Raw genomic sequence first — 27,667 nt, 5'->3', positions numbered from 1 at the left:
TCGACGGCTGAGCTGTTTTTTCGTGGGAACAAAACCAGCAGCGGCAGCTGGCTCCCCAAACCCTAATTCATTTTCATCTCCCTCGTCTTCTTCTCCCAGCGTAGCTGAGCGGCTACAGTCCATCGGCTTTGCCCGTAGTGGAGGAATGGCACCGTCGCCGGCCCCCTTGCCGGCGCACGCTCCCCAACGGGTGAGCGCGCCACCATCTAGTGGCCTGGCTGCGATGCCCTAGCGCAGCGTGGAGCCATGCCCTAGCGCGGCGTGAAGCCGGTGCTCGCGGCGGAGGAATGGCGTCGTCGTCGGCCCCCTCGCCGGTGCCCGCGCTCCCAACGGTTGAGCGCGCCGCCGTCGAGTGGCCGGGCGGTGGCGCCCAAGCGCAGCGTGGAGCCGTGCCCTAGTGTGGCGTGGAGCCCTTCCCGGAGTACTCCGATGAGTGGAGGTCGGCGAGGTAAGCCACCTTCCAAGCCCTTTCCCTTTCCCCCTGTTCTCACTATTTGGATCTTCTTCTATTCTTCTCGGATCTTGTCCGATTTGGGGTTAGGGTTAGGGTTAGGATTAGGGTTCGGGTTACTGCTCATCTTCCTCGACGGGTTAGGGTTAGGGTTCGAGTACTTTTCAAAATCGATTCCCCCTTCTTACTCTCTTTTCTTCGCCCGATTAGGGTTTAGGGTTCGATGATCCCTCTGCCTTTCTTTTTGTCTATCCGAACCGGATCTATCCCATCTCCTTCTAAACTGATACTTCCCCTACCAGATCTACGCCTAGAGCAGCGGCTCTAATACCATTGATAGGCCTTAGGATCCATCTAGGTGCATATCAGAGGGTGTATTCATTACTGGTTTAGTTCAATTCGACCTATAACATGATATAGAAATGGAGACAGTGAGAGAGGGAGATGTAGGAGTGGCTGACTGTCGGCTTTGGAGGAGGATGAGACGTCCATGTCGAGGTCCAGTCGGTGGCGTCGTCCGGCGGCGGTGGATCCAGTGGCGACGGCGGCGGGGTAGAAGACGCAGTGGAGTCCGGCGCGGTGTAGACGTCCGACGTGGTGTAGAGGCGGTGGTGGCGCTTCCCGTCGTTGGCAGCCCCCCTCTCGATCGATCTAGGGATAGGAAGTAGGTGGGACGTCTAGCGGCTCAGGTGAATCTCTTGTCTGCTCCCTAGCCCCCACCTCCCTTTATATTATGCTGCGCGACGGGTGTCCACCAACCTTGGTTTAGTTGGATGCTCCCGATCAAAGCACTAGATCAAGGCCTAACTCGACCGTTGGGCCGAGTCAGATGAAATCAACACTGACAATTAACAATGAGTAGTAGCGACCTCACGTAACGAAATGCTCCTAGTAATTTGTGATGACGATGACCGTATCTGGCTGCAGCGTCGTAATAGCTGATAGGATCATATAAGATACTACGATGACGCGCTCGAAAAAAAAAAGATACTACGATGACGCGATTTCCACGCGGCTCAGTTGATTGTGCACAACAGGCCGGCCGGCCTGCCACGCCACACGTTTCTGTTAGAAAAGAACAAATGCACAGCACCTAAACACGTACTCAACCACTCGTGCTTCTTCAGTTACGCTAACGATCATTAGCTTAATTTGATCTTAGCTTTATCTGTATCTCTGCTACTTAGTGTAAAATACTACTAACATTTACACGAATATACGTGAAATGTTTGATGACATTATTTAGTCCTGGGAACAAAAAAATCGTCCCTTTTCTTTTTCTCCTAGTCCACTCGCCTTAAGCGCTGGTGACTGTCCAGATTCCTGAAAGCGACATGAGAGCTTTAGCAAAAATCTGGTTCGTATATATTGCTTGTCCGGCCAAAAGCGGAAATTAACTTTTGCAGTTTGGACACACGTCGTGGAACGGCGTTGTGGCGCCGCGTGAATTTTCTGTCAAATTTTCTGCAGCATGGTCAAAATGACCAAAATGACGTGATAAACCGCCCAACTTCCGTGGTTTCAGCCTTCCAGGACTTCAGGTCTTTCACCATCAGCATCAGGCATGGGCGACACTCTCGCATAGATGCGCTTAAATTGTAAGGTTAACTCGTAACACCAGCATCCAACCATGCTATGTTCAGTTCTCCACTCAGTTCAGTTCGCCCCAGCAGAACAAAGCAAAGTTTACGAAGAGAGCGACTACCGGCTACCATATAAACTGGTGATGCACATGGAACGATTATCTCTTTGCAACCAGGTTCATTCAGCCATATCTTTTTACACCAGCTATTATCAGCTAAAGAGAAATGCTAATCCATATCGAAATCCATATCCTCCATGACTGAACTTTTGGCCCTATATCTCCTCTTGAAAACATCTTCCCTGAACAGCTTGGTTTCAGCCATCAGGTCCATGGTTGGTTTCAGCTGTATGGTTTCCTTCTCGCTCTCCAGCATGCTCTTCCGCTTTGTGAGGGCGTTTATCGCAGCAGCCAGCCTGTCCTTCTGCAGCTGCTTCTCCTCCTCCTCCTCGTCCTCTCTTGCCAGCACGTACTGTTCAACAAAATTTGAGTTGTGTTGGCATCAACAAGTTACAGCTGCATCAAATTGTGACGGTCGTTCCCTGGAAAATTCACAAGTGAAGTGAAACAGAAATACCATCAGGTTTACCTCAAGGTCATGAATGAGGGAGTCAAGTGACTTGATTTTCCGGTGAGGCCAACGAGGTATCCCATATTGCCGGCATTTCCTCTTCAGTATGCTGACCCCAATCTTGAGTGTCTTTGATGCATCTCGGATTGGAAGATGGAAGTACTGAGCTATATCAACTAAAGTAATGCTATCTATATGCTTCCGGTTGGCTCTTATATGCTTCTGAACTGGTGGTGCAAGTTCTGCATATACCACAAATGTTATTAAACATTCAAGTAGCAAAAGAGGAGACATCAGTAATGAATATAAATCAAACATAATGACAACTCAAACTTCCAAAGGCACTATACTTTTCTTATAATATTAATTTGTTCTTGAAGTTTTATACTTTTATTTACCAGCGGAGGATGAAAGAAGTAAATTGTAGAAAACCCACCAGTAATATCTATAAGAATGGGCTTTCAATATAGGTTGGGGGTAAAACAACTTTTCCTCAAAACAAGAGTAAACAGGTACTATGAATCGCAACAACAAACCGTCACATAATAAATTGCTATTATATAGATCTCATGAGCCCATAAAAGTACATAATACTAACAAAAAAGTAAGTGCCACAAGTAACCAATTTCAGAGATTGAGAACCAAAAAAAAGTTTGCTGAATTTTATCTTATCTTCATGTTAACCTTTTATGTTGTTAACACAAGGACATCTTAAAGTAAATTGCCAAGAAGATACAGTTGTATGATATCCAACTACTGAGTTCTCTTTGCACTCTTTCTTAGTCTAAATCATAGTTTTTACGGCGGCGTGGCGAGGCGCGGCGACCCACCACCTTCACACCTTTACAGCGTCTATGGCGCGCGGCGTGGCGACGCCATACACACATCGGCGTGGCGAATACATACATTATAGTCTAGGATATTAGAAAATTATATTGACAAATGGTAATGCAAATGTAGCTTAAAAGGTATAGTCTACAATATTAGCAAATCAAAATAGCAATGTAAATGTAGCACAAAAGACATAGAACTCTCTCATCTCTCAAACTTCCAAATCTCTCATCTCTCAAAAGTCGTCCCATGCATCCTAACTCAACCGCCTCGGTAAATCAGGCCCAGCCCGCTAGCCCACACCAGCCCACTACCATCACCAATATATAAACGAAATCAAAAACCCTAGAGACTCCACCCTCTCTCCTCTCCTCACTCCACTCTCCAGAGCGACGGCGCTCAAGCGCGACTCCTTCTCCTCCGAGCGACTGCGCCCGAGCACGACTCCCTCTCCCCTTCTCCCCGAGCGACTCCCCCTCTCCCCCAGCGACGGCGCACAGGACCGCGCCCCTCTCCCTCCCCCGCACTCTCCCTCTCTCCGACCGGAGCCAGCTCCCTCTTCTCCCTCTCTGACCGGTGGCATCGGCGCGTGTGGAGGCCGGATCCGGCGGCGACGAGGCCAGATCTGGCTCAGCTGCCTCTTCTCCCTCCCCGAGCAGCGCGGATCCGTGGCGCGCAGGGGCGGCCACGGCGGCGTAGTGCAGGAACCCTCCACCGACGGCGGGCTCGCGGTGTCCTTCCACGGCGACGGCTAGCTGGTTGCGAGCACGGGGGCGGGCGGAGGGCGACCGTCCCGGCGGCCTACGGCGGTGGCGGCTCGAAGGGCTGCTTGTGGTTGCGTCTCGGGCTCGGTCTCAGAGGGCTCCAATCGGCCACTCGGCCTATACAGGTACCCTCACGGCCTCACCCTCACCCTCACCCTCACCGTCTATTGCGCCTGCCACAGCGCACAAAGGCGCCACAGGACGCCAAATCGGCGCCACGGGGACGCCACGGCGCTATGGCGGACGCCATACACGCCGGAGCCGTGGCGTCGCCGTGGCGAGAGCCAGAAAAACGCCTTTGTGCCAATTTCGAATCATATACCATCTGCGCCAACTTAGTTCCTCATACGAGCAGGGATGGTCAGAACACAGTATTTTTTTAGGGAAACTTACAGGTGGACTGCCTTCTCATTCAAGCTGGGTAAGAATATTTACAGGCCATCATGGTGAGAGGAGACAAGACATAGAAAACAAAAAAGTAAAGAGAAACAAGGAAAAAACTGAAATCCAGTACACGGCTGCAAAAATTCCAAGACAAAGGCGGCGACACTTCAATGGGGTGGTTATATACATAATCTGGAACATATGGAAAGAAAGAAATAGAAGGATCTTTGATAACAGTTCTTTGGATGCAAACCAGGTGGCCCACAGGACAAAGGAGGACATTGAGCTGTGATCAAGGGCACTAAACAATTTCGCTTAGTTGAGAGTGTGATGTTGGAATGTGTGCCCTTAGGGGCCTAGGCTTACAGGCCTGTTGTATATAAACTCTCTTTTCCATCTTAATTGACAGGCAGAGCTCCTGCCAGTTTTTCAAAAAAAAAAAAAAGATCCAGTACAACACTATGTTAACCAGCTAACGCTGCCTATCAAGATTTCTGTTTCTATTTATCCATAGGTAGCTACAATAAAGTGATGGTTTGCTGAATTATCAAAATAACTATTTCTATGTAAATTCTTATTTTGAGCAATATGGCATGGGCACTGCCTAGTACAAGAAAAGAGTTGTATATCAGAGATTGAGAGCCCCTAATGGCCTAACCAGCAGATTAGGAGCTTTACATCAAAATATATTCATAACATCAAAGATCTGTGCACAATTCTTGGCAATAAAAAATCCTGATGGTTAAGTTCTTTACATATTTTCCACATAGTATACGTGGCAATCTGAATTGTTGTCCATCCTGTGCCTAGAGAAACTGTGGATTGCGGTTATTCAAGTATTGCATATGCATCCATTGTACTCATTTGCCAATTTGCCATACCTCTTTGGAGGACGGGTTACCAATTAGGTTCACCCTCACATTTTTATTAATCTAATCTTTCCTTTAATTAACCGTAGTGTTGATGGCCTATCGACATAACAGGAATAATTGTGAATCCTTTGCCATGATACTTCAACATGCCATGCAAATAGTGTACCGATATTAGGAACAACAACAGTATGGCCATGCTGTCGGCAGGTTATGAGTCCTCATACAGGTCAGCCTTCGGGGCATCTTCTCGACCCTGTGGAAGGTTGAGTCTCCTTCTTAATACAATGCCTTGGGAGAGGTCATTCCCCTAGGAGTAGAGTTATTTTAGGAGGACAATGATATATTGGACTCACAAATTTATATTGCTGACACCCTCTACCAGTCTAGCTCCATGTTTTCCCTGCTGCACACCTAAACCCATGATGAAACACCACTTTCAGTCTAATGATAATGCTAAATTCCTCCGAAGGCACTTCTAACTTGCCAAATCTCCAATTGTTCAGTGTCAACCAACTATCTGCCCATCCCCCAACTATCGAGTTATACAATATAGGGCGTCTTTTTTTTGCAATAATTCTAATTGCTGGGTTACCAACAAAAATATCTTGATTGACCATGTCATGTGGCACAGCTAGTGACTGTTTGACCAATGTCCAAGACTCCAACTCATCCTAGATCAGTACATGCAAGAAGCTCCATCTTTGTTAATTTTACAGGGGAAATTCAAACTTAGCAAGAAATGTGGCCCCAAATAGGGGCAACTGATTGGTGGCATTTAAAAGAAAAATGAAAGCACCGACACAAACTGCAGATACTAGCAATCACTGACACAAACTGATTCAGGTGCGGGTACCCAACTTGGCATCTGGACAAGTCAAATAGGACATGGAATCCGACAAATGTGTTAGAAATTTAGAATCTAACACTGATGGAAATATTCCCTGCACATTCAGTAGTCTATTGTCGAGCCTGTTAAGAGTCAGTCTTTGAGTTTTCAGTTCAGGTTTGTTAGCAGTTGCCTGGTCTCTAGGGAGTTAGTGAGCCAGTTGCTTAGAGGAGTTGTGAGCTTAGAATCTAGGGCCACTTTGGCCAGCCTTTACTGTAATCCTCCATTATAAATAGGAGGCAACATAAACAGAAAAGCTGCAATCTTGCAGGGCCAATCATATTGGTGACAGCGACAGCAGTGAGTTGAGAGAGGCTTAGGCCATGTAGAACCAGTGACGGAGCTTGGATAGGAAAATAAAGAGGGCCAATTATGACAGAAATACGAACAGAGGGGGTCTGATTAGCATTTTGTAAGCACTCAAAGCAATTAAATTAAGTGCTCTTGTCAACCGGAGGGGGGAGGGATGGCCCTAACTAATCTCCGCCACGTGTACACCCCATCGTTTGGGTGGGACGCTTGCAGAAAGCTGCCATTTTTACATGCCATGGTGGAAGTCACCAGGAGCGCTTGCTGCGGAGCTGCTGCCTGCTTAAGCGTTGATGCCTAAGGCTCGTCTAGTGTGAAAAGTGTCAGTTTCAACCTGAACAACTGAATATTAGCATGGAAGATTAGTTGTCTCGTGCTAGATTATGACACCTTTTTCTGGGTTCAAGATCTTATTTGGCATATATCAAATTCTGAAACTTGTCTAACTCCAAATCGCATTTGACGTGTGTTTGTGAGGGCATGGACAGTGGAAGGATGCTTAAAGCCTTAAAGGGAGTGAATAATAGAACTATATTGCCTAAAGTCTTTATATTCAATGGGATGAGAATTTTCTAAAATCGACATCCAATTCGTGAGCCTTTCAAGATTTGGCACCCTGACCCACATGTCAATGACTCAGATTGACCCCACATGTCATTGCGATATAAGTGCCAAATCTTGAAAGGCTCGCGAATTGGTTGTCAATTGTCCACTTGAATCCTCCCAGGCGCAATAATCTGAGGTGCTGTTGTTTGACTCAGCAAGCAAAAAATGGAACTTTATACAGGTAACACTGGTTACAAGTAGATTTCCAAATTAAGAAAGAGAAAACAATCACCTTTGTCAGATTGAGAATCCCCATCTGAATCGGACTCCGATGCATCAGCCAGATCAGAAGTTTTCCCCTGCTCACCAGAACGGATGGGTTGCTCTTTTGAGACCTTTTTCTCTTCCTGAAACCGAAACACCTTCAGCAGGTCGTTGTACAGGTTAGGCAGATACTGCAGCTGCGGGTTCCTGGAAGGACAAGATCGAAGGCTTCAGAGTTTAGAATCAATTATCAGTTCTACTTCTCCGAAAACAGAAACAATTTGTAAACTGAAATGACAAATCTTTCGGCCATCAAAGCATTTTGAGAAAGCAACGCAGCATCCGTTTCGAGCTTATGTGAATTGTGATCTGATTGTCCATACACGAGGGGGGAGAGCACGGGCGGCGGCGGGGAGGACGGTGCGACGGCGGCGACGGAATCGAATGCCACAATGCAACGCCAGGTCTCCACGGTCTGTCCCTCGCGGAACACCGGCCGGCTCCGCCACCCCGCTGGCAGTATCCGCGGCGCGGCGGCGGGCAGGGCGACCTCGAGGCACGGTGGGAAGGAGAGGGAGAGGACGAACTGCCGCTCCATCCACCTCCCCCACCGGACCCACCCGTCGCTTTTCCTCCCGAGCACCCTGTACCCGTGCACGCTCCTGTAGGCGGCTGCAAAGACAGAAAAGAAAATCACCCCGCGTCAGAGACACACTCACACATCGTGCTCGATTGAGAAACGATTGAGAAAGCGTGGCGGAGGCCGGCACCGACCGTGCTCGACGGTACTCGCGAAGATGGCGAGAGCGGTGAGGGTGGAGACGGCGGCGTCCATGGGAGGAAGGCCTGGATGGTGGGGAAAGGATGTGGAGATTTGACTGGCTAATTGAGGAATCGCTAATATCTATTGCTCTGAAAATTGGCTGCCGTGCAATTGCACTGGCTGTGGCTGGCGCCTGGCAGCAATTGAAGAAGGCAGTGGATTTCGATCGCGTTGGGTCCTTTCTTCTTTCTAAAAGGCCGGTGGGGAGAGGACAAAGAGGAAGGCGGGCTTTTGATGCCAGCACACTAGGGGCACGTTTAGATTGCGAAAAAATTTCAAACCGATAAATAGTAGCACTTTCGTCTTATTTGACAAATATTGTCGACCAACTAGGCTCAAAAGATTCATCTCGTGATTTCGAACTAAACTGTGCAATTAGTTATTTTTTTTACCTACATTTAATACTTCATGCAAGCGGCTAAAAATTGATGTAATAGAGAGAGAGTGAAAAAACTTGGAATTTGGATGGCATCTAAACAAGGCCTAGTTGTCATTTGGAAAGCTTGCGATGCATGCTGCAAATCCTGCTGTGCTGTGCAGTGAACTGGTTATTACTGGCGTCCCTTCGACAAACGTGCATCAGAAGCAGCCATTAAACAAATTTTGGGTCCCGTGTATTCTGCAGTGCAGTCCACACCGCCGAGGCGCCGAGCAGCCGAGCGCACGACAGAACAAATCCAGATCAGATGTGCGCAACATTCGCGCGGCACCTGGGGCTTTTCTTGGTTTATCACGCCGCGTTCACACACTAGCCGCGATAATGCGATATACGACGGCACAACAAACCCATAGACCGAAGCCATAAAAACACATGCACAGATAGAGAGAGAGGTTCCTCGTAAATCAGGGCGAAATGCCGTAATTACAAGAGTCACTGTTTACTTATTACTTTGTTCTTGTCGAGTCCACTTGCATGCTCCGTCGCTGACGGTCAAAGCATCCCACACCCTAGCCTCCTGATTTCTTCCCAAAATCTTATCGGGCGCACGTTCGCGTCGCCAGAACAGAGGAAGAAGGGGGCGGGGGCGGGGGCGAGGGCAGAGGTAGGCGTTGGGTGGAACGGCCAGCGACGAGGTCGCCGCGGTGGTTGAGGCGGTGGCCACGGCGCCGACAGCGGTTAAGGTAGTATTTGTGACCATCTATGGCCAGCGACCTTAGATGAGGGGCCTGAGGGCGGCGGCCGACCAAGCTACAGTGACGGGTTGAGGGGTGGTAAGCGAGGCGGCGGCGGCGCCGCTGAGCGGGCGGAAGGAGACAACCGGATAGGTGGTGCCGGTAGCGGGGGTGAGGAGTCGCTGGCGAACTCCTGGATTAGGATTAATGAAGGGCGGGTTCATCTGGTGGGGGTGGTAGGTGGGCTTTGAGGTCACAAGTGAGGTTGCAGGTAGTCTAGGTGGCGGTCGAGGCGGTGGACGGGAGGAGGAAGATGGGTACGGAGAGAGAGAGAGAGGAGGAGGAGGAGGAGGATGGGAGGAAGAAGATCGTGTGCGCCGCTATCCCTAGTGGCGCGCATGCGTGTCGCTTCTTGCTTGGTGTATACTCGTATGTACTCCTAACACAGGATGTATGCCACGCATACCCATGACAACGTGAACCCCTTTGACATCCATGGAGTATTTGTGACCATCTATGGCCAGCGACCTTAGAGGAGGGGCCCGAGGGCGGTGGCCGATCAAGCTGCGGTGACGGGTTGAGGGGCGGTAAGCGAGGCGCGGGCGGAAGGAGACAACCGGATAGGTGGTGTCGGTAGCGGGGCGAGGAGTCGCTGGGGAACTCCTGGATTAGGATTAGTGAAGGGCGGGTTCATCTGGTGGGGGTGGTAGGTGGACGTTGAGGTCACAAGTGAGGTTGCAGGTAGTCTATATGGCGGTCGAGGCGGTGGGCGGGAGGAGGAAGATGGGTAGAGAGAGAAAGGAGGATAAGAGGAAGAAGATCGTGTGTGCCGCTATCCCTAGTGGCGCACATGCGTGTCGCTTCTTGCTTGGTATATACTCGTATGTACTCCTAACACAGGATGTATGCCACGCATACCCATGACAACGTGACCCCCTTTGACATCCATGGAGAATGCACAGCATTGGGGTAAATTTGGTGCACCATAAAAGCCATTGATTGCTACTTTATGGATTCTAAGTTCTTGGGTTAAACATGCCTAAAATAGTTAATTGCCTCGCATATTTTAGATTTGCCAGTGAAAATAGGGTGCAATATTCTTCGAGCAAATGGGACAGCATCACGTTAGTTATCTTGCATAGCTAATATAATATGCTATACCTTCATGATTAATGTTAAAGATTTCTAGAAAATATAATGACCCACAATTCGATATTGAGCCAAAACCTCTAGCAATGAATAATTCCCATGATACATGTATACAAATACAAACATCGTCCTAAGAAATTGGACATTGTAATAAAGCAAGCAGAAATTAAACAACACTCTGATACGTATAGTTGTATACTACTTAATAGGGGTAAAATCAATTGAGGAAACTACAGCAGACAACATTGCAGATGTTGATCTAGCGTAGGCTTATAAAGATATTTTCATGAGGATAACTTACTAAAGGTAGCTTGTTTTCCTTGACAACCGTAGGAGTTTGATTTGAATGCGTTGTGCCCATCCAACATAGTACCATGTATTTTAAACCACTTCGTCGAGGAGCCTGGAAACAGACAACTTGGTCATATTCAAAGAAATCAACTTAATCCTTACAAAGCAAGACAGGAAAGAAGGTCTAAGAGAGAGAGGCAGCTTTGCTCATCTCCCCATCTTCAGCTCAGATTTTCCACAACCTTAAATGAGGAGAAAACAAACTACCAGTCATTTCTGTCCAGTGAGTTTTTTTGATGGACTGAAAGGAAATGCAAATCAAGGAAGCAATTTTGAGGGGAAATTCAGATATCTATTCAGGATTCAGTTATAGCTTTCTGTGACTTGTATGTGTCGCTTAGGAACTGCTTGCATGTTGGCATTGGTTCCATTTGCATTAGAGGAGCGAGGAATCTGACCCATCAGTTCAGTATAATCATCAAATTGAATGCTTCCTTGAATTTATTCAGTATTTTACATCGTGTAACACCACCAGTATTCAGCCTCCACTAAACCATCATTGTCTAACTCCCAAGTCCTAATGGAACCAGTCTCGAGCAGTTACTTTTGTAGTATCAGCTTTTAATTCAATAATATAAAAAACAATATAGTTGTAGTACCTTCTAATTCGAGCACCGGCCAGAAGCTGAGAATTTCTAAGCACGGTCGCCCTCTGCGTCATTCTATCGAACAGCTTGCGCGCGCCCGTTTGCCCGCTCCAGACCGACCACGAACAACCAGGTCGCCTATCGACCTAAAGGCAGATAGGTACTCCGTGGATGCACACATCCAATTACGCATCCGGTACCATGTCGGCAGCATCACTGGCGCATTGCCTACGCAACTTCGCTTCTCCTTCTTCCGGCTAGGATATAGTCATAGTCACCACTGTTCCCAGCTGATTCACCACAACTACAGATATGTCACCAGTGCTAATAGGCCTGCTACTGAAGACGATGGTGATCTGGGCTCGAAGACTGATGACAACCAGAAGTTGAAGGCTAAACGGGTCAGGAGACCAAATCCTAAGGTGATGGTGTGACAGAACCGTTCGAAATAGCACATTTTCGAAGACGCTCGTCTTTTATCAGACACTAAGCACCTCGAAAGTTGGCTATATCGAACGGTTCCATCAAACACACCCCAAGGGAGAACTCGAATAATCCACGTTTTTCGTCCAGGATCCAATAACGAGAATAAGTTTACAATACTTAGTCCATTTCATACCACAAAATTTCTACAATATTTAACCTAATAATATTAAACACTCTCAAATGATTTAATAATTCCTGCTATCGACAAGTATATATATGAACTAAATACACTAACAGATATAGCACAATTTTAGGAACCTAACAAAATTAGTTTCACAATTTTTGGATACCTACATGATTTTATATTAATTACCAAAGTTTAGCTCAAAATTAAAATAAAAAACTATTTCTATTCTCCACGAAAAAACTAAACTGATTTCGGTCCAACGTAGCCCACACACGACGCAGCGCGCGCGCGAGCGTACAACGGCCCAGAGGCGCGGCCCACGCGAGGGCGACCTGCAGCGCGAGGTGGCGACGAAGCCCGCATGCTGGCATTTTTGCAAAAACACCCTCGCGTTATCAAACAATAGTGCGAACACTACACGTACTATTTCTACAGACAACGACTTTGCAACAGAACCCTCGAAACTTTCTCCTCTTTACAGCGGCAAGGTCCTCGACCATCCCCGCGCGCGTGGGCACGGCGAGCGGTGGCACTAGCGCTTACGTCGGCCACACGGGACCCATGCTGACCTATCTACGAGGCCGATGCTCACCTAGGGTTCGACGTGAGACGATGAGCGGCGGTTGCATGAGCCAGGACGCCGTAGAAGGACCTCTCCACAATAGCAGGCATCTTGTGGCAAAGGCGATGGTGTTTGGGTGAGCCGCATCAACAATAAGGCGGTAGGGGTAGTGGGTGAGCAACGACAACTCACCAGTGACCTTACCGAGAAGCCAGCTCGGTCGGAGACGACTCGAGCGAGGCTGGCCACATGCGCACTGCGAGGTGAATGGCGGACCGCAAAGGCATGGCCGCGTCAGAGGCGAGGAGGCGACACTAGAGCTGCGACTAGCGTGCGCACGATGAAGAGAGAGCCAAGGCGAGCTAGTGGTGCCAAGGAATTGGCGTGGGGTGAAGTGGTGGAGGCTGGCCACGACGCGGACGGTGACAGGCCTTTACAGCACGGTGGCGGGCAAAGCTCCAAAATTGGAGCTCGGCTGAGCCGCAATCAAGGCGGTGTGGGGTCGGCTAGAGAGGGGACGTGAAGGCGGAGACGCGAGCACGAGGAATTGATGAGAGTTACTCGCTCTCTGACTCGTCGTGACACGACTCGACGGCGGCGGAAAGCAAAGAGAGAAGAGAGAAAGAGAGAAATGGAACGTGGCAGTGGGCTCTACTCGTCCTTGCCTTGGCGGGACAAGAGCAACAAGCTTGGGAGGCCTACACGCTGGCGCTATGGACAACGTGTGCTCGCGTCCGATCAACGTGGCCCACGCACCACAGTGCCATAAATGGCATGACGACGATGGCTCGCCCACGTGCGTGTGGTAGAGGCGACACGCACAAGGGCGACAACAACGCAGAGGTGCAGCGGATAGGTGTGGATGCGACGGCAGCGTCACGACGCGAGGAGCATCGGCAATGTGGATGCGACAGCAGCGTAGCGCGGCCGCGGCGGCACCCAAGACGGCAGCGCGAGGCAGAGCAGCAGGGCGCGGGGCCAACGGCTCGCTGCGGCCGGCCTCGGCCAAGCCTAGGCGGCTTGACCGACCAAGCACGTCGGCACGGTGGACCGCACGGGACACGGCTATGTGCGCAGCGTGAGAAGGCCGCGCGGTGATCGCGCACCCGGCATCAACCAACCCGAGACAGTGACACATATGAATTTTAAAACGTTCAACACGACCAAACGATTGCTCCTAAACCTAAACCGTCTTTACCATGCTCAAGATGGCACATGAGACTATCAAATCGAGCTATAACACTACACCACCCTTTAACCCAATCTCTCACAATAAATTGCTAAACATAGCAGTGTCTAACTTTTGGCAGACTTGAAAATTTCTAAGTTTTTTAGCTGAATTTGATTTTCATTTGTGATTGTTAAGCTAGTGGAAATATTGGCCAGTAATATCATTTTTCTACCGCAAGTATTTCATTGTCATCTACAAAGTCTGTACTTCAAACTTTATTTAAGTATCACATACATGTTCTATAGCATTTTTGCTTAATAAAAATTGATATTAAACCCTAAGTGATATAACATGACTATTGAATCAATATTCGTTTCGCATTTCTGTCGATCGTTTTAAGTTACAGAAATTAATCTATGTACTCTATTATATGTATTAACACATAAATATGATGCTCATGACATATTTTAGTAAATGATTTACGGTTACAGGCAAGGCTGCCCATGTAAGCGTGATAAGAGAGAAGCAGCCGGGAGAAGGCAAACTCGACTTGTATTCGATATTCTCTGAACCGTGCAGCAGTGCCGACGGCGACGGCGGCGGATCCGGCTGGTCCGACGAACACAAGTTCACCCACCAAACTCTATCAGTAATATACATCGTGATCTAGTCGGTAACAATTTGGTACCAGAGCTTTGACCCTGGCATCACATCCGTACCTCACACGCCGTCAGATGGCCATGGCGACACCGGAGGAGCAGTACGGCCAGATCCTGGCGCTTCTCAGTCAGAACTCCAAGGGGATCGAGGAACTACGCAGTTCCATGGTGGAGATGCGGGCCTTGAGGACTAACATCAACAGTTGGAAGCCCATCGTCGACAGCCGCGTCACCGACCTGGAGCACGCGGTGATGGATCTCGGTGAGCGCATGGAGCAGGCGCTGGGGACTCTACTACTGCAAACGCAACCGGTGGACTCCTCGACGGTGACGCTGTCGGGCTACGTCACCATCGCCCAACCTCCACCGACCACCGCTCTGGGGGACCTCTCTGCCTCCGCAAGCCTGAAGGTGCCGAGCTCCGCCCATCTGGAGCCTACCCCGCCGCGGGCAGCATCTGGGTCTAAGGACCACGGCAAAGAAAATCATCACCGGGGTACTGGCTTTGGGGTAGTGTATACCACTACTCCGATCCCTGCCCCGGTCATAGGTGCACCAATTTCCTTTGATCCCAATGCTCTGCAATTTGGATCGATTGGTTATGCACCTAGTGGCTTAGCTCTGAATTAGAATTCTGCCATACCTTCATTCAATTTCCCCAAATTTGATGGTAGCAATCCGAAACTCTAGATTAGGAATTCTGAGACATTTTTTTATGTATATTCTGTACCTGAGAACCTTTGGGTCAAGTTACCCACCATGAACTTCTCCGGGTCTGCTTCCCTTTGGGTTCAGACTGTCCCTGATTTTGCTTGTAATCATTCATGGAAGGATCTCTGTTCTGCCATCTGCAGTAAGTTCGATCGGGATGAGCACAATCACTTACAGCGCAAATTTTTCCACCTTAAGCAAACTAGTACTGTTACTGAGTATATTGAAGCCTTTAGTGATACAGTCCATCAATTACTTGCTCATAATCCTCACTTAGATCCTTCCTTTATCACCAATCGATTCATAGATGGTTTACATGATGATATTAAGGCTGTTGTTTTGGTTCAACGCCCCCAAGACATCGATACTGCTAGTTCTATGGCGTTATTGTAGGAGGAGGTGTTGGCGGGCACAAGCAAACGGGACTTCCGTCGTCCTGATATCTCTTATGGCAAGAATGTGTCGATTGATGGTGGCCGGTCTTCTATGCCGCTGTCTCCACCTTATACCAAGAGTACTTCTTCAAATCGAGCTAACACCAGACCACCTAAAGGATCTTCTTCCAAGTCACCCACTGAAGCTATGGCCGACCTCAAGTCTTTTCGCCGTGCCAAAGGCTTATGCTTCAAATGTGGTGAGAAGTGGGGACCCGGTCACAAGTGCCCCAAGACTATACCTCTGAATGCAGTTGAAGAGATTTGGAAATTGTTTGATGATAACTCTGATTGCTCAGTCGACTGTCCACCTATTGATACTGATTCAGGAGATGATTTGATGCACATTTCTGTTCAAGCGGTCAAAGGCACTGAATCAAGTAGGACTATCAGGCTCCAAGGTTATATAGCTGCTCATCAAGCTTATATGCTAGTTGATTCTGGAAGCACTAATTCCTTCGTCAGTGAGCAATTAGCCTCTGCTATACCTGGATGGACAGCTCTCAAACAACCAATCCAGGTCCGAGTTGCCAATGGCAATATCATGCATTGCACTCATCAGGTGAAACACCAAGTTTGGGGAATTTGTGGGCACACTTTTAGTACTACATTCAAGATAATTCCACTCAGCAGTTATGATATCATTTTGGGCATGGACTGGCTGCAGCAGCATAGCCCTATGCAAGTTCATTGGCAGGATAAGTGGCTGCAATTTTCATAGAACAATCAATTAATCACCCTCAAGGGCATCAGTCCTTCAGCAACAATAGGGACACCAATCACAAATGCTCAGTTAGCTGCTCTGATCAAAGAGGACTCAATCTTGTATCAAGTGCAACTACATTCAGTTCAAGATCAAGCAGCAACTGCACCTACACTATCTGCCCAAATTCAGGAGATAATCACTGAATTTGCTGATGTTTTTGAGCCTGTGTCTGGACTACCTCCAAGTCGACCTAGGGATCATACTATTCCTCTACTTCCTGGTACTCAACCATTCACGATCAAACCCTATAGATACAACCTAGCACAGAAGACAGAGATTGAAAATCAAATCAAGGAGCTATTGCAAAAAGGTCTCATACAATCAAGCACCAGTCCTTTCTCATCACCTGCTCTTCTGGTCAAGAACAAAACTGGAGACTGGAGATTGTGTGTGGACTTTAGGAAGCTAAATGCTTATACTGTCAAAAATAAATATCCATTGCTTGTCATTGATGAGATACTAGATGAATTGGGAGGAGCATCTTGGTTCACATCTCTTGATCTCAGTTCTGGCTTCCACCAAATTAGATTGGCACCTGGAGAGGAATATAAAATAGCATTTCAGACCCATAATGGTCACTATGAGTACCAAGTCATGCCATATGGTGTCACTGGTGGACCAGCTACTTTTCAATCAGTAATGAATTATGTTCTTGCTCCATTCCTCAGGGTGTTTGTGGTTGTCTTTATTGATTATATCCTCATCTATAGCTCCAATTGGTCTGATCATTTGCAACACCTAAGACAAGTCTTTGAGGCCTTAAGACAACATAAATTCCAAGTGAAATTCAAGAAGTGTACCTCTGCTCAACAAGAATTGAAATATCTAGGTCATGTTATTAGTGCTTCTAGTGTTGCCATAGATCCAACTAAAGTAGCTATTATTCAGAATTGGCCCCTACCAACTACTGTCAAAGACCTCAGGAGCTTTTTGGGTATGGCTGGATACTATAGAAAGTTTGTTAGGCATTTTGGTCTTCTCAGCAAGCCCCTCACCAATTTGCTCAAGAAGGGTGTTCTATTCACTTGGACATCTAAAACACAAGCTGCCTTTGAAGCACTAAAACAGGCACTTGTCTCCACCCCTGTGCTGCAACTCCTAGATTTCACCAAACCCTTCATCATTGAAACTGATGCATCTAACAGAGGTGTGGGAGCAGTTCTTCAACAAGATGGGCATCCTCTAGCCTATGTCAGTAAGGCACTTAGCTTGAAATCTCAGAGCCTCTCCACATATGACAAGGAATGCCTGGCCATTATGATAGCAGTGGATCATTGGCGATCTTATCTCCAACATTCTGAGTTTTTCATCAAGACAGATCATAAAGGCTTACTCCACTTAGATGCTCAGCGTTTGACTTCACCTTGGCAGCACAAGGCATTAACAAAATTGATGGGCTTGAATTTCAGAATTATGTACAAGAAAGGTTCTGAGAATGCTGTTGTCGATGCATTATCACGTGCAACCCACCAAGACACGGCCGAATTGGTTGCAACTTTAGTCATGCAATCTATGTGTCTCACTGACTTGCAAACAACATATCTCCAAGAATAGACTTTGGTTGGGTTCCCTCAGTGCTCTACATCATCAGATCACGACAGCTTTGCATGCTAGCTCGTTGGGTGTCCATTCTGGCATCGAGGCCACTTACCACAGAACAGTGTTTTCCTCTCACAAATTCCTCTTCGTTCGCGTGCCCTTAAACCCGGCTTGATCCGCTTCTTTTTTTATCCGAAACAGTGTTTTCCTCTCACAAATTCCTCCAGATTCCTCCAGAATTCCTCCAAGCGAACGGGGCCAGAATCAAGAAGCTTTTCGCTTGGCCCAAGATGAAACAATACATTGCTGATTATGTGTCTCATTGCTCCATCTGTCAACAGGCTAAACCAGAGAGAACTCCTTATCCTAGACTGCTTTCACCACTACCAGTACCTGATGCAGCTTGGCAAGTGGTTTCTCTGGATTTCATAGAAGGATTACCTAAGTCCAAAACCTTCAATTGCATCTTGGTAGTAGTCGATAAATTCTCCAAGTATGCACACTTTATACCTCTATCTCATCCTTTTACTGCCATGCACGTAGCCCTTCACTATATGGGCTCAGTTTTCAAATTCCATGGCCTACCTCAAGCTATTATATTAGATAGAGATAAGATTTTCACTAGCAACTTATGGCAAACTCTGTTCAAGATTACTGGTACTCTTGCAAAAACGCCCTCGCTTTACCAGGCATTAGCGCGAGCACTACGCGTACTATTCCTATAGACATCGACTTTGCAAGGAAGCCCTCGTATTCTCTCGTCTTTGCATCGGAGAGGTCCCCGACGCCTCCGCGCTCGTTGGCACAACACTGGCCGGCACTGAGCTGCCGTAGCGGCCAACTGGGACCCATGCAGACCTAGCTAGGGGGTCGACCCTTACCTATGGGCTGACGCGCAACTCCGAGCAGTGGTGGGACAAGTCGAGACGCAGTAGGATGGCCTCTCCACGAAGGCGGGCACCCTGCGACGGTGGCAACCACTTTCTAGTTAGCCTTGGCATAAAAGAGGTGATAGAAACAGTGGGTGAGCATCAGCGACTCACCACGCACCTACCCGTGGCGGTGGCTTGATCGGAGATGCCCCAAGTAAGCCTGGTCGCGTGTGCGCGGCAAGCGTGACAACAGGCTATGGTGGCATGACCGCGTCAGCGCCGCGAGGGTAGCCGTTGGGGTACGGCTTTGGTGCGCATAGTGAGAAGGGGTGCAAGGCGGGTCGGGTGGTGTAGCCAATTTGGCTTGAGGCGATGAGCTGGTGGCTGCCTACGATGTTGGTGGGCCGGGTCTTAATGGCGCTGTGGCGGGGGCAAAACTCCAAAATTGGAGCTCAGGCAGGCGCCATTCAAGGCGAGGTGGGGACGGTTGACTAGAGGACTTGATGGTGGCGCCAGAGACATGACGCCACAACCTAAAATGACTCCTCCTAGCCATATTAACTCGTGCGACATAGTCGGCCATGGCGGGGAGAGCAGAGAGAGAACCAAAGCTTGACATGACCAGCCTTGGCAGGATGCATCCGTTGTGATCCAGCCGACCCGCACGTCGCTACTACGGACAACACACGCACGCCACCGACCGGCACTGCCTGCGGGGCTGCTGCACCATAAATGGCAAGGCGACGGTGTGGGCAGCAGAGGAGGGGGCAAGCCCTCGTGCATGCAGCGAGGGGACAAGCACATCACGGCACAGTATCAGCAGCAGCGACATCGTAGCGGAGCGGTAGGGATAGCGGAGCAGCAGCGACTGGCAGCCCACAGCACAACGCGGCGAGTGACAGCAACACAGTGCGGTAGTGGGACGGGACGTCTGCGCGGCAGGACGACCAAGGCACCGGGTCGGCGGTGGCGGCAGCACCGCACGACAAGGCCAGACGGCCAGCTGTGGATGGTCAGGATGGGGCAATCGCGACCGACCACGTGTGGTAGTGCGCGAGCGCGCGTTCGAGCCCAGCAACATCGTGGATCCACGCGATGGTGACCGCGCACACTCAGCCAGGCAACTGAAGGAAGTGTCATGCATGAATTTTAAAGCATTCAAAACATCTAAACTGTTGATCCAATCCCCAAACCACTTTTGCTATACCTTAGAGGGTATATTAGGCTACTAAAACAAGCCATAATACTACCCTACTCCTTAACCCAATTTCTCTACAAAAATTGCTAAACATCACAACGCCTAACCTTCCAAAAGTTCATGAAATTTTCTAAGTGTTAAATGGATTTCTATTTCTAGTTGCACTTTTAAGCTATTGAATATAGTACTTAACAACATTATCTCTCAACACCAAGTATTTCGTTGTCATCTACAAATCTCACATTTCAAACTTTATTAAGGTGTCACATACATGTTCTAGTCGTGGATACCAAGGTATATCATTCCATGATTGGCTCTCTACTTTATTTGTGTGCATTTAGGCACGATATTATGCTTAGTGTGTGCATGTGTGCTAGATTTCAAGCTAACCCAAAAGAGTGTCACTTGGTGTCCATTAAGAGAATCTTGAGATATTTAGTACATACTCCTAACCTTGGTTTGTGGTATCCTAAGAGCTCTAAGTTTGATCTACTTGGGTATTCGAATTCCGATAACGCCGGTTGTAAAGTAGATCGAAAAAGCACTTCGGGGACATGTCAATTCCTTGGATGGTCCCTAGTGTCTTGGAGTACTAAAAAGCAAAATTATGTAGCCCTTTTCCACCACCGAGGCCAAGTATGTTGCAGCCAGTGCATGTTGTGCTCAACTACTTTGGATGAGGCAAAGCTTTCAAGATTTCGGATGTCACTTCACAAAAATCCCACTCTTGTGTGACAACGAAAGTGCTATAAAGTTAGCCAACAATCCCGTAAGCCACTCAAGAACTAAGCACGGAGACATCCAACATCATTTCTTGAGAGACCACGAAGCCAAAGGAGATATCGAAATTTACCATGTGAAGCCAATATCTTCACTAAGCCTCTCGATGAGTCAAGGTTTTATGCTTTGCGTAGTGAGCTAAATATACTTAATTCTCGTAACATGGTTTGAATTTTAGCATGCCTCTATTTGATAAACTAGTATCTAGGCAAAAGAGTTGAAAATTTTCATATTGTGCATAAAAATGATTTATAAAAGGCAACTTATGTATCATGATCATGGTTTATATTGATTATTTGTTTCTGGTCATGGTATATAGGTGATATGTGTCCATATCTTATATAGAGAGAATCATATAGATTATAGCTAACTCCCACTATTTTGGGGAGTGCGGTAGTGCCGCGCCTACCGTGTGGTAGTGCTGCTCTGCGGCAGTGCCGGGCTAGGCATGCGATAGTGCCGCACTTTGAATCTCAATTGAGATTTGGCCCAAACAGTTTTACTGTGGGCCCACTTATTCTTCCTCTTATCCTTAGGTATACAGCAACTTTTTCCCTCTCTCTCCCCCCCCCACCGACTCTGACGTCGACGCCCGCGCCTCCCTCTCCTCTTGCACCCGCCCGTCGTCGTCGCTTGGCCATGCGTTGCTGATCTCTAGCAGTGCCATGGCAGCTGCCAGCACTCCCTCAACATCACTGATGGCTGCTACTGCCCCTGGCCCAAGCAGTTTCTTCCCTCTCCTCTCCATTCCTCGTTGGAGAAGATGGAGCACGAAGATAATGACCGAAGGGGGAAAAGGAAGATGAATGAGCAAAGAGACAAGGATCCACCTCACTATGGTCAAGGGAGGTCAACAGCAGCAGAGAGTGTAGTGTAGCTCCAAGGGGACTCGGTGATAGGAGGAGGCGCGAGCAATACATTGAAGATGAGGAGGGAGATGATAGGTTGTACCACTAATGCCATTGCTGACACCCACAACATCTCTCTGAGTTTGAGGGCAGATACATGAGAGATTATGAGGGTGAAATCATCATGAGACCTCCAGATGACTCCCGCCAACATGCAATTGTCAACTATTCTAAGAGTTGGAAGCTAGTGGAAGAGGCAAGGGGGATTAATCCCTATGCAGTGCACAAGGATTTGGGCATTGATTACAGATTCTAGAATGAGTTTTATTCCAACTTTTATGCCACTGCCATTCTTGCATCCAAGAAAACTAAGATCATCAAGCTATAGTATATTAATTGGGATGAGATGCAGAAGGAGGAGCCTGAGTTTGACAAGGTAATCAAAATTTGTGACAGGTTCCAGCTTTCAGACATCATGGGTTTCTAGTATAACTAGAATGAGGAGGTCCTTGCATAGTTTCATGCCACATACTTCTATGACCAGACCTCTGATGAGATTCACTGGATGACTGATGGTCGGCACTACCAAATCGACTTTGTCACTTTCAGCCGGATTCTTGGCTTTGGGAGGAGCATAGAGGTTACACTTACATTCATGATGAGCCTCGAGCTAAGATCCATGACATCATTTACATGTGGAGAGATATAAGGATTGCATATGTGAAAGGGTCAAGATGGCGACTAGAGGGAGGGTGAATAGTCCTTTTTAAAACTTAATCACGTTGGCTAACCGAAACAAGTGCGGAATTAAAACTATCGGTCTAGCCAAGACTACACCCCTCTATCTATGTTCACTAGCACGTTGCAAAGATACTAATCAAGCAACAAAGGTGCCAGGCTAGCTAGATCTCTCCTAACCAATTCTAGAAGAAAGGTCACACAAACCTATGCCACTAGTACTTTAAGCAACAAGGGAGCTCCTACACATGCTATTAAGCAAAAGCACAAAGCCAACTAAGCTCACTAGCAATGCTCAATAACAAGACAACCAATGCCAAATTAGAGAGCGCAAATACTTAGCTACACAAACTAAGCAATGTGACTAACAAGGTTACACAAACCAAATTAGCCACGCAAGGGAGCTACTTCTATGCTACACAAGTAAGAAGGTAACTAGCAAGCTACACAAGCTAACTAATTACAAAAGCAACAACACAAGCTCAATGTATATGAAAGTAATCGCAAGCTTGTGTAATGGGGATGCAAACCAACGGGAAGAACAAAGTTGACACGATGATTTTTCTTCCGAGGTTCACGTGTTTGCCAACACGCTAGTCCCCGTTGTGTCGACCGCTCACTTGGTGGTTCGGCGGCTAATTGGCATCACCCGCCAAGCCCGCACGTCGGGCGCCGTAAGAACCTACCCCGGAAGTGATGGTAGCTCAATGACACGCTTTACTAAAGTTGCTCTTCGTGGCTCCCACGGGGCGAGCACAATGCCCCTCACAAGCTCTTCTCCGGAGCGCTGCACAAGCTTCTTGCGGGCTTCGATGGAGACCACCACCAAGCCGTCTAGGAGGTAGCAACCTCCAAGAGTAACAAGCACCACCGGCTTGCAACTCGATCACCTAGTGCCACTCGATGCAACCTCACGATGCAATCGCACTAGAATCACTTGCTCATACAATCGAATGATCACTATCAAGTATGTGTGAGATGGAGGGCTCCCAAGCACTACTACACAAGCCACCAAGGCTCTAGTGTGCTCTCCTGCTGGCCCAAGGCCGACCATGGCTTATATTTATAACCCCAGGAACAAATAGAGCCGTTACCCCTTCACTGGGCATTTTTTGTGTCGACCGGACGCTGCACCAGACGCACCGGACACGAATATCGGACGTGTCCGGTCGCTATACCAGATGTATCCGGTAGCCGCCTGACTGCCACGTGTCCAACCGTTGCCTCCAACGGCTCTCTGACATGACGACCAGACGCTCAGCATGAAACGACTGGGCGCTCAGCCGCTGCATCTGGTCGAGTCCAGTAAGCCTCTAGGGCCGACCAGACGCGTCTGTTAGAAACTGACCGGACGCTGAGGTCGAGTACAGTAAGCACCCACCGATGACCGGACGCATCCGGTCACACCGGACCGGACGCTGCCTGCGTCCGATCGACTATACTGCCGAACACTGTGTTTTCGGATTCACACCGGACGTGTCCGGTGTGGCGACCGGACGCGTCCGATCGCTGAGTACGTCGCCAAATACCGGACGTGTCCGGTCACCATACCGAACGCATTCGGTCACTCTGTAACTAGTGCGACTAACTCCTTTTCAACTCTATCTTCTTCACCCTTGCTCAAATGTGCCAACCAACAAGTGTATCACCTTGTGCACATGTGTTAGCATATTTTCACAGACATTTTCAAGGGTGTTAGCCACTCAACTTGCCACGCCACTCGACCCTAGTAACGATACAAAGTTAGATCACTCGAGTGGCACTAGATGACCGATATGCAAACAAGTTTGCTCCTCTTGATAGTACGGCCATCTATCCTAAACCCGGTCATAAACTTCTCTACATACCTATGACCGGTGAAATGAAATGCCCTAGGTTATACCTTTGCCTTGCGCATTCCATTCCATCTCCTTCAATGTCGATGCAACACATGCACCAACATGATCAACAATGATATGATCCACTTCATATCATCACATGATCATATTGGTTCATCGATCTTGACTTCACTTGCTCTTCACCATTGCCATCGTCCATCGGCACCAAGTCTTGCTCAAGCTTCACTGCCACGCGGTCCATCACTCCAAAGCCTCCGACTTGCCCTTCACGCTTGCAACCGGTCCATCAAGCCAAGTCTTGTCTTGATCTTCTCCACCTTGATCACATGACTGAATGTCATGTCTCATGTGCAATGAGCTCCTTCATTATCACATGTGTGAGCTTTGCAACATCTCTAAGCCATTTTCACCTTCATGGCATATTTTGCTCACACATATGTACCTGTGGACTAATCACCTATGTATCTCACATAAACACAATTAGTCCACCTAGGTTGTCACTCAATTACCAAAACCACACAAGGACCTTTCAAGATGGCAAGAGGAGTGGTCTACACAGCTTCTATTACATCCTCAACAATCTCATCAGGAACACCATCAACCCAAAGGATGGAGCAGCCTCAGATATTAATGGCTATGTGAGAAATGTGTTGGCTAGATTTGCTCTAGGTGGGGATAGGTTCAATATCCTTAGATTCGTGTGGACTGAGTTGAGATTTGCAGTGGAGGATGGGAGGAGGGGGCTACCCTATGCCCCTTACCTCATATTCATGATTGAGTGGGTCACTGGATTTTATTTTCTGAAGGATGGGATGCACACCGTCTACAAAATTGAGAAGACCCAGCTAGCTATAGTTACTCAGGGAGCGGGGAGCTCACATGCTATTGTAGATATCTCTGAGTCTTCCCACTCTAAGTCTCGCAGAGGAGGCAAGATAAAGAAGTTTGGCAAGTGGTTGAAGGCAATCTTCGGCAAGCGCACCTATGCAGCTGACAGAGCATATGAGGCACAGCTTGAGCAGCATCAGTAGCGTGGAAAGGACCTTCCACCACTTCCTCCTATTCCACCTCCTCCACAGTATGACCTTCCAAGTCTCTCTGACACAGATTCAGATGATGAAGATGATGATGAGCAATAGGGATGAGCAGCAGATTGGGATGAGACCCTGGAGGGATACCATCAGAGACAGGAGCCAAGGCATTCCACTAGTTTCACTCGATACACCACCACTACTCACCGTTAGGGCCATGCATGTATTGACTCTGATGACGATGATGGTGATGGTGGTGCCAGGACTACTGCAGGAGGTGATGATATTGATTGGACGAACATCTAGGGAGATGATGAGTAGGTGTTGATCTTTCTTCTTTTCTTCTCTTTTTGGTGCTTTATGCCAAAGAGGGAGAAAATTAGAGGGAAAATTAGAGGGGTCAACAACTTTTCCAACTTTTAGCAGCAGTTGCGCTTCATGTCCTATTCGATGAGTATTAGTCTTTGCTAGGTGGAAAGTTTGAGAGTCGCTCAAAACTCTAAATTATGAAATAATGCTACTATTTGACTCTTTGTGTATCGGATATGGACACATATCGTTATGTGGATTAGAAGTCATTTTATTGTGCTAGGTTGGATATTTTTTGTCTGAGCTAGCTATGTGGTGCTTGACTCTGTCTTGCTCGTACAGTCAGGTGTGGCACTGCCACACAACAGCAAGCACATGTTTGGATAAACTGTCATTTGCATCATGTTTTACATACCTGACATAGTATGCAGCACCCTATAGGAGCATGGATGTAGGGGGAGCCCCATCACTTTCACTAAAATGTGAATCTTGGCTTCTTATGCCAATTTGAGAATTCAATTCTCTATTCACATACTTAGGAGGAGGCTCTACACCCATGGCTCAAAAGTCTCAGTATTTATTTCTTATCTTTTGTAAGCTCTAATTGGGTTGTCATCAATCACCAAAAAGAGGGAGATTGAAAGTGCAATCAAGCCTTAATTGTGGGTTTTGGTGATAATGACCACACAATTAGAGAACTAATAAGATTTATCAAGATGACAAGCAGGGAATTTATATTTGAGGATGCTACATGAAACGGAGGAACCTCCAATTATAAATATAGATAGCTTCAAACTCAAAAGAGGTTTAAGATTCTTTTATATCTTGAATTTGAGTATAGAAAAAAACCATACTATAAAGGGGGACACAATGCTTAAGCTAATATGTACTACCAAGTGCTCTAACAACCACAAGGATCCTCAGATTCACATCCAAGATAGTCTACACTTTACCATTACCCTTGCTATCTTGCATGGTGCGAGCTTCGACTCGCCCGACCCCTTGGGTGCGAGTTCTGACTTGCCCAACCCCTAGGGCGCGGGCTCTGGTTCACCTGACCCCTTGGTCGTGGGCTCTGGCTTGCCTAACCCCTTGGTTGTGGGCTCTATCTCGCCTGACCCCAAGGTCGCGGGCTCCGGCTCGCCCGACCCCAAGGTCGCAGGCTCTGGTTCGCCCGACCCTTTGGTCACAGCCTTGTCTCGCCAAACCTCTTGAGTGTAGTGTACATTGAGGGCTGGGAGTATATATACCTTTCCTTTTCTTCCCCAATGGCTATCTACGATTTAAGTGATCATTGGGGGCTAGGGGTATATATACCTTTCCCCTTCCTCCCCAATGGTAATACAAAACGGACCTACTCTCTTCTTCCTCACTTTAGCACACCCAAAACAGAGCAGGAGTTCTCTCTCTCTCACTCCATTGTTGACCTACAACCCCAAGCAAATTCATTGATTTCCTCATCAATCCTTGAGGAAAAAGGGTCCACAACTTGATTAGAGAGCAACTACATTGATTCCCAAACTCTAAAGAGCACTTGGTTTACGTTTTAGCTAGCGGTTGTGTTTGTTACTCTTGGAGCTTGGCTCCTAGCTAGCTAGAGCGTCGCCCGTGGAGGTTGCTAACTTGTGTGGTAGCCCTAGGAGGTTTGTAATTGTTTACACCAAAATTTAGAAGAAGAGTCACAGGGACTCGAAAGTTCCCAAGATCATGTCATCAAGAAATCAATTGCATGCAGATTGGAACTAGCTAATTCAGATGCAAAACTAGAATCGGCTTTCTTCAGATAGCATTAGTGGATAACGACAAAGGCTATGATCAGCGCCAGGACGAGGCATGTTGGACTCTACAAAAAGAAAAAAATTAGAGTCCAAGTTATTTTAAATTAAGAATGTTTTCTCTAGGGTCAAAATTATGATGAGTCGTGCTTAGACAGGAGTCATGCGCAGGTCTCGGATATAAATATCAAACCCCAGCTATTGTAAAACATACAATCAATCCAATATACAAGTCATTTACTTTTTTTAGCTCTAGCCACCCCTTAGGAGTAGGAGTAGAGTAGATCTCGATGAGTTCTTCAGCAAGTACAGCTGCATCGATCCGGTCAACCTCCACTGC

At 47.7% G+C, this 27,667-nt stretch overlaps 1 protein-coding gene across 1 annotated transcript; it reads right to left on the bottom strand.

Moving 5' to 3' along the window:
- Window positions 1-2,117: 2,117 nt before the first annotated feature.
- On the bottom strand, window positions 2,118-8,489 carry LOC136493359 (protein RKD5-like). Its single transcript, XM_066489436.1, has 5 exons — window positions 8,235-8,489; window positions 7,844-8,132; window positions 7,489-7,667; window positions 2,623-2,846; window positions 2,118-2,505 (listed from the first exon to the last, which is right to left on the bottom strand). Exons 1-5 carry the CDS (start codon window positions 8,293-8,295, stop codon window positions 2,263-2,265), a joined length of 996 nt encoding a protein of 331 aa, XP_066345533.1. The 5' UTR covers window positions 8,296-8,489; the 3' UTR covers window positions 2,118-2,262.
- Between the last annotated feature and the right edge of the window lie 19,178 nt (window positions 8,490-27,667).

This window comes from Miscanthus floridulus, chromosome 11 (assembly GCF_019320115.1).
Source record: "Miscanthus floridulus cultivar M001 chromosome 11, ASM1932011v1, whole genome shotgun sequence".
NCBI classification, from domain to species: domain Eukaryota; kingdom Viridiplantae; phylum Streptophyta; class Magnoliopsida; order Poales; family Poaceae; genus Miscanthus; species Miscanthus floridulus.
The sequence above is the reverse complement of the archived record's forward strand: the minus strand, read 5'-3'. Positions and strand labels throughout refer to the sequence as shown.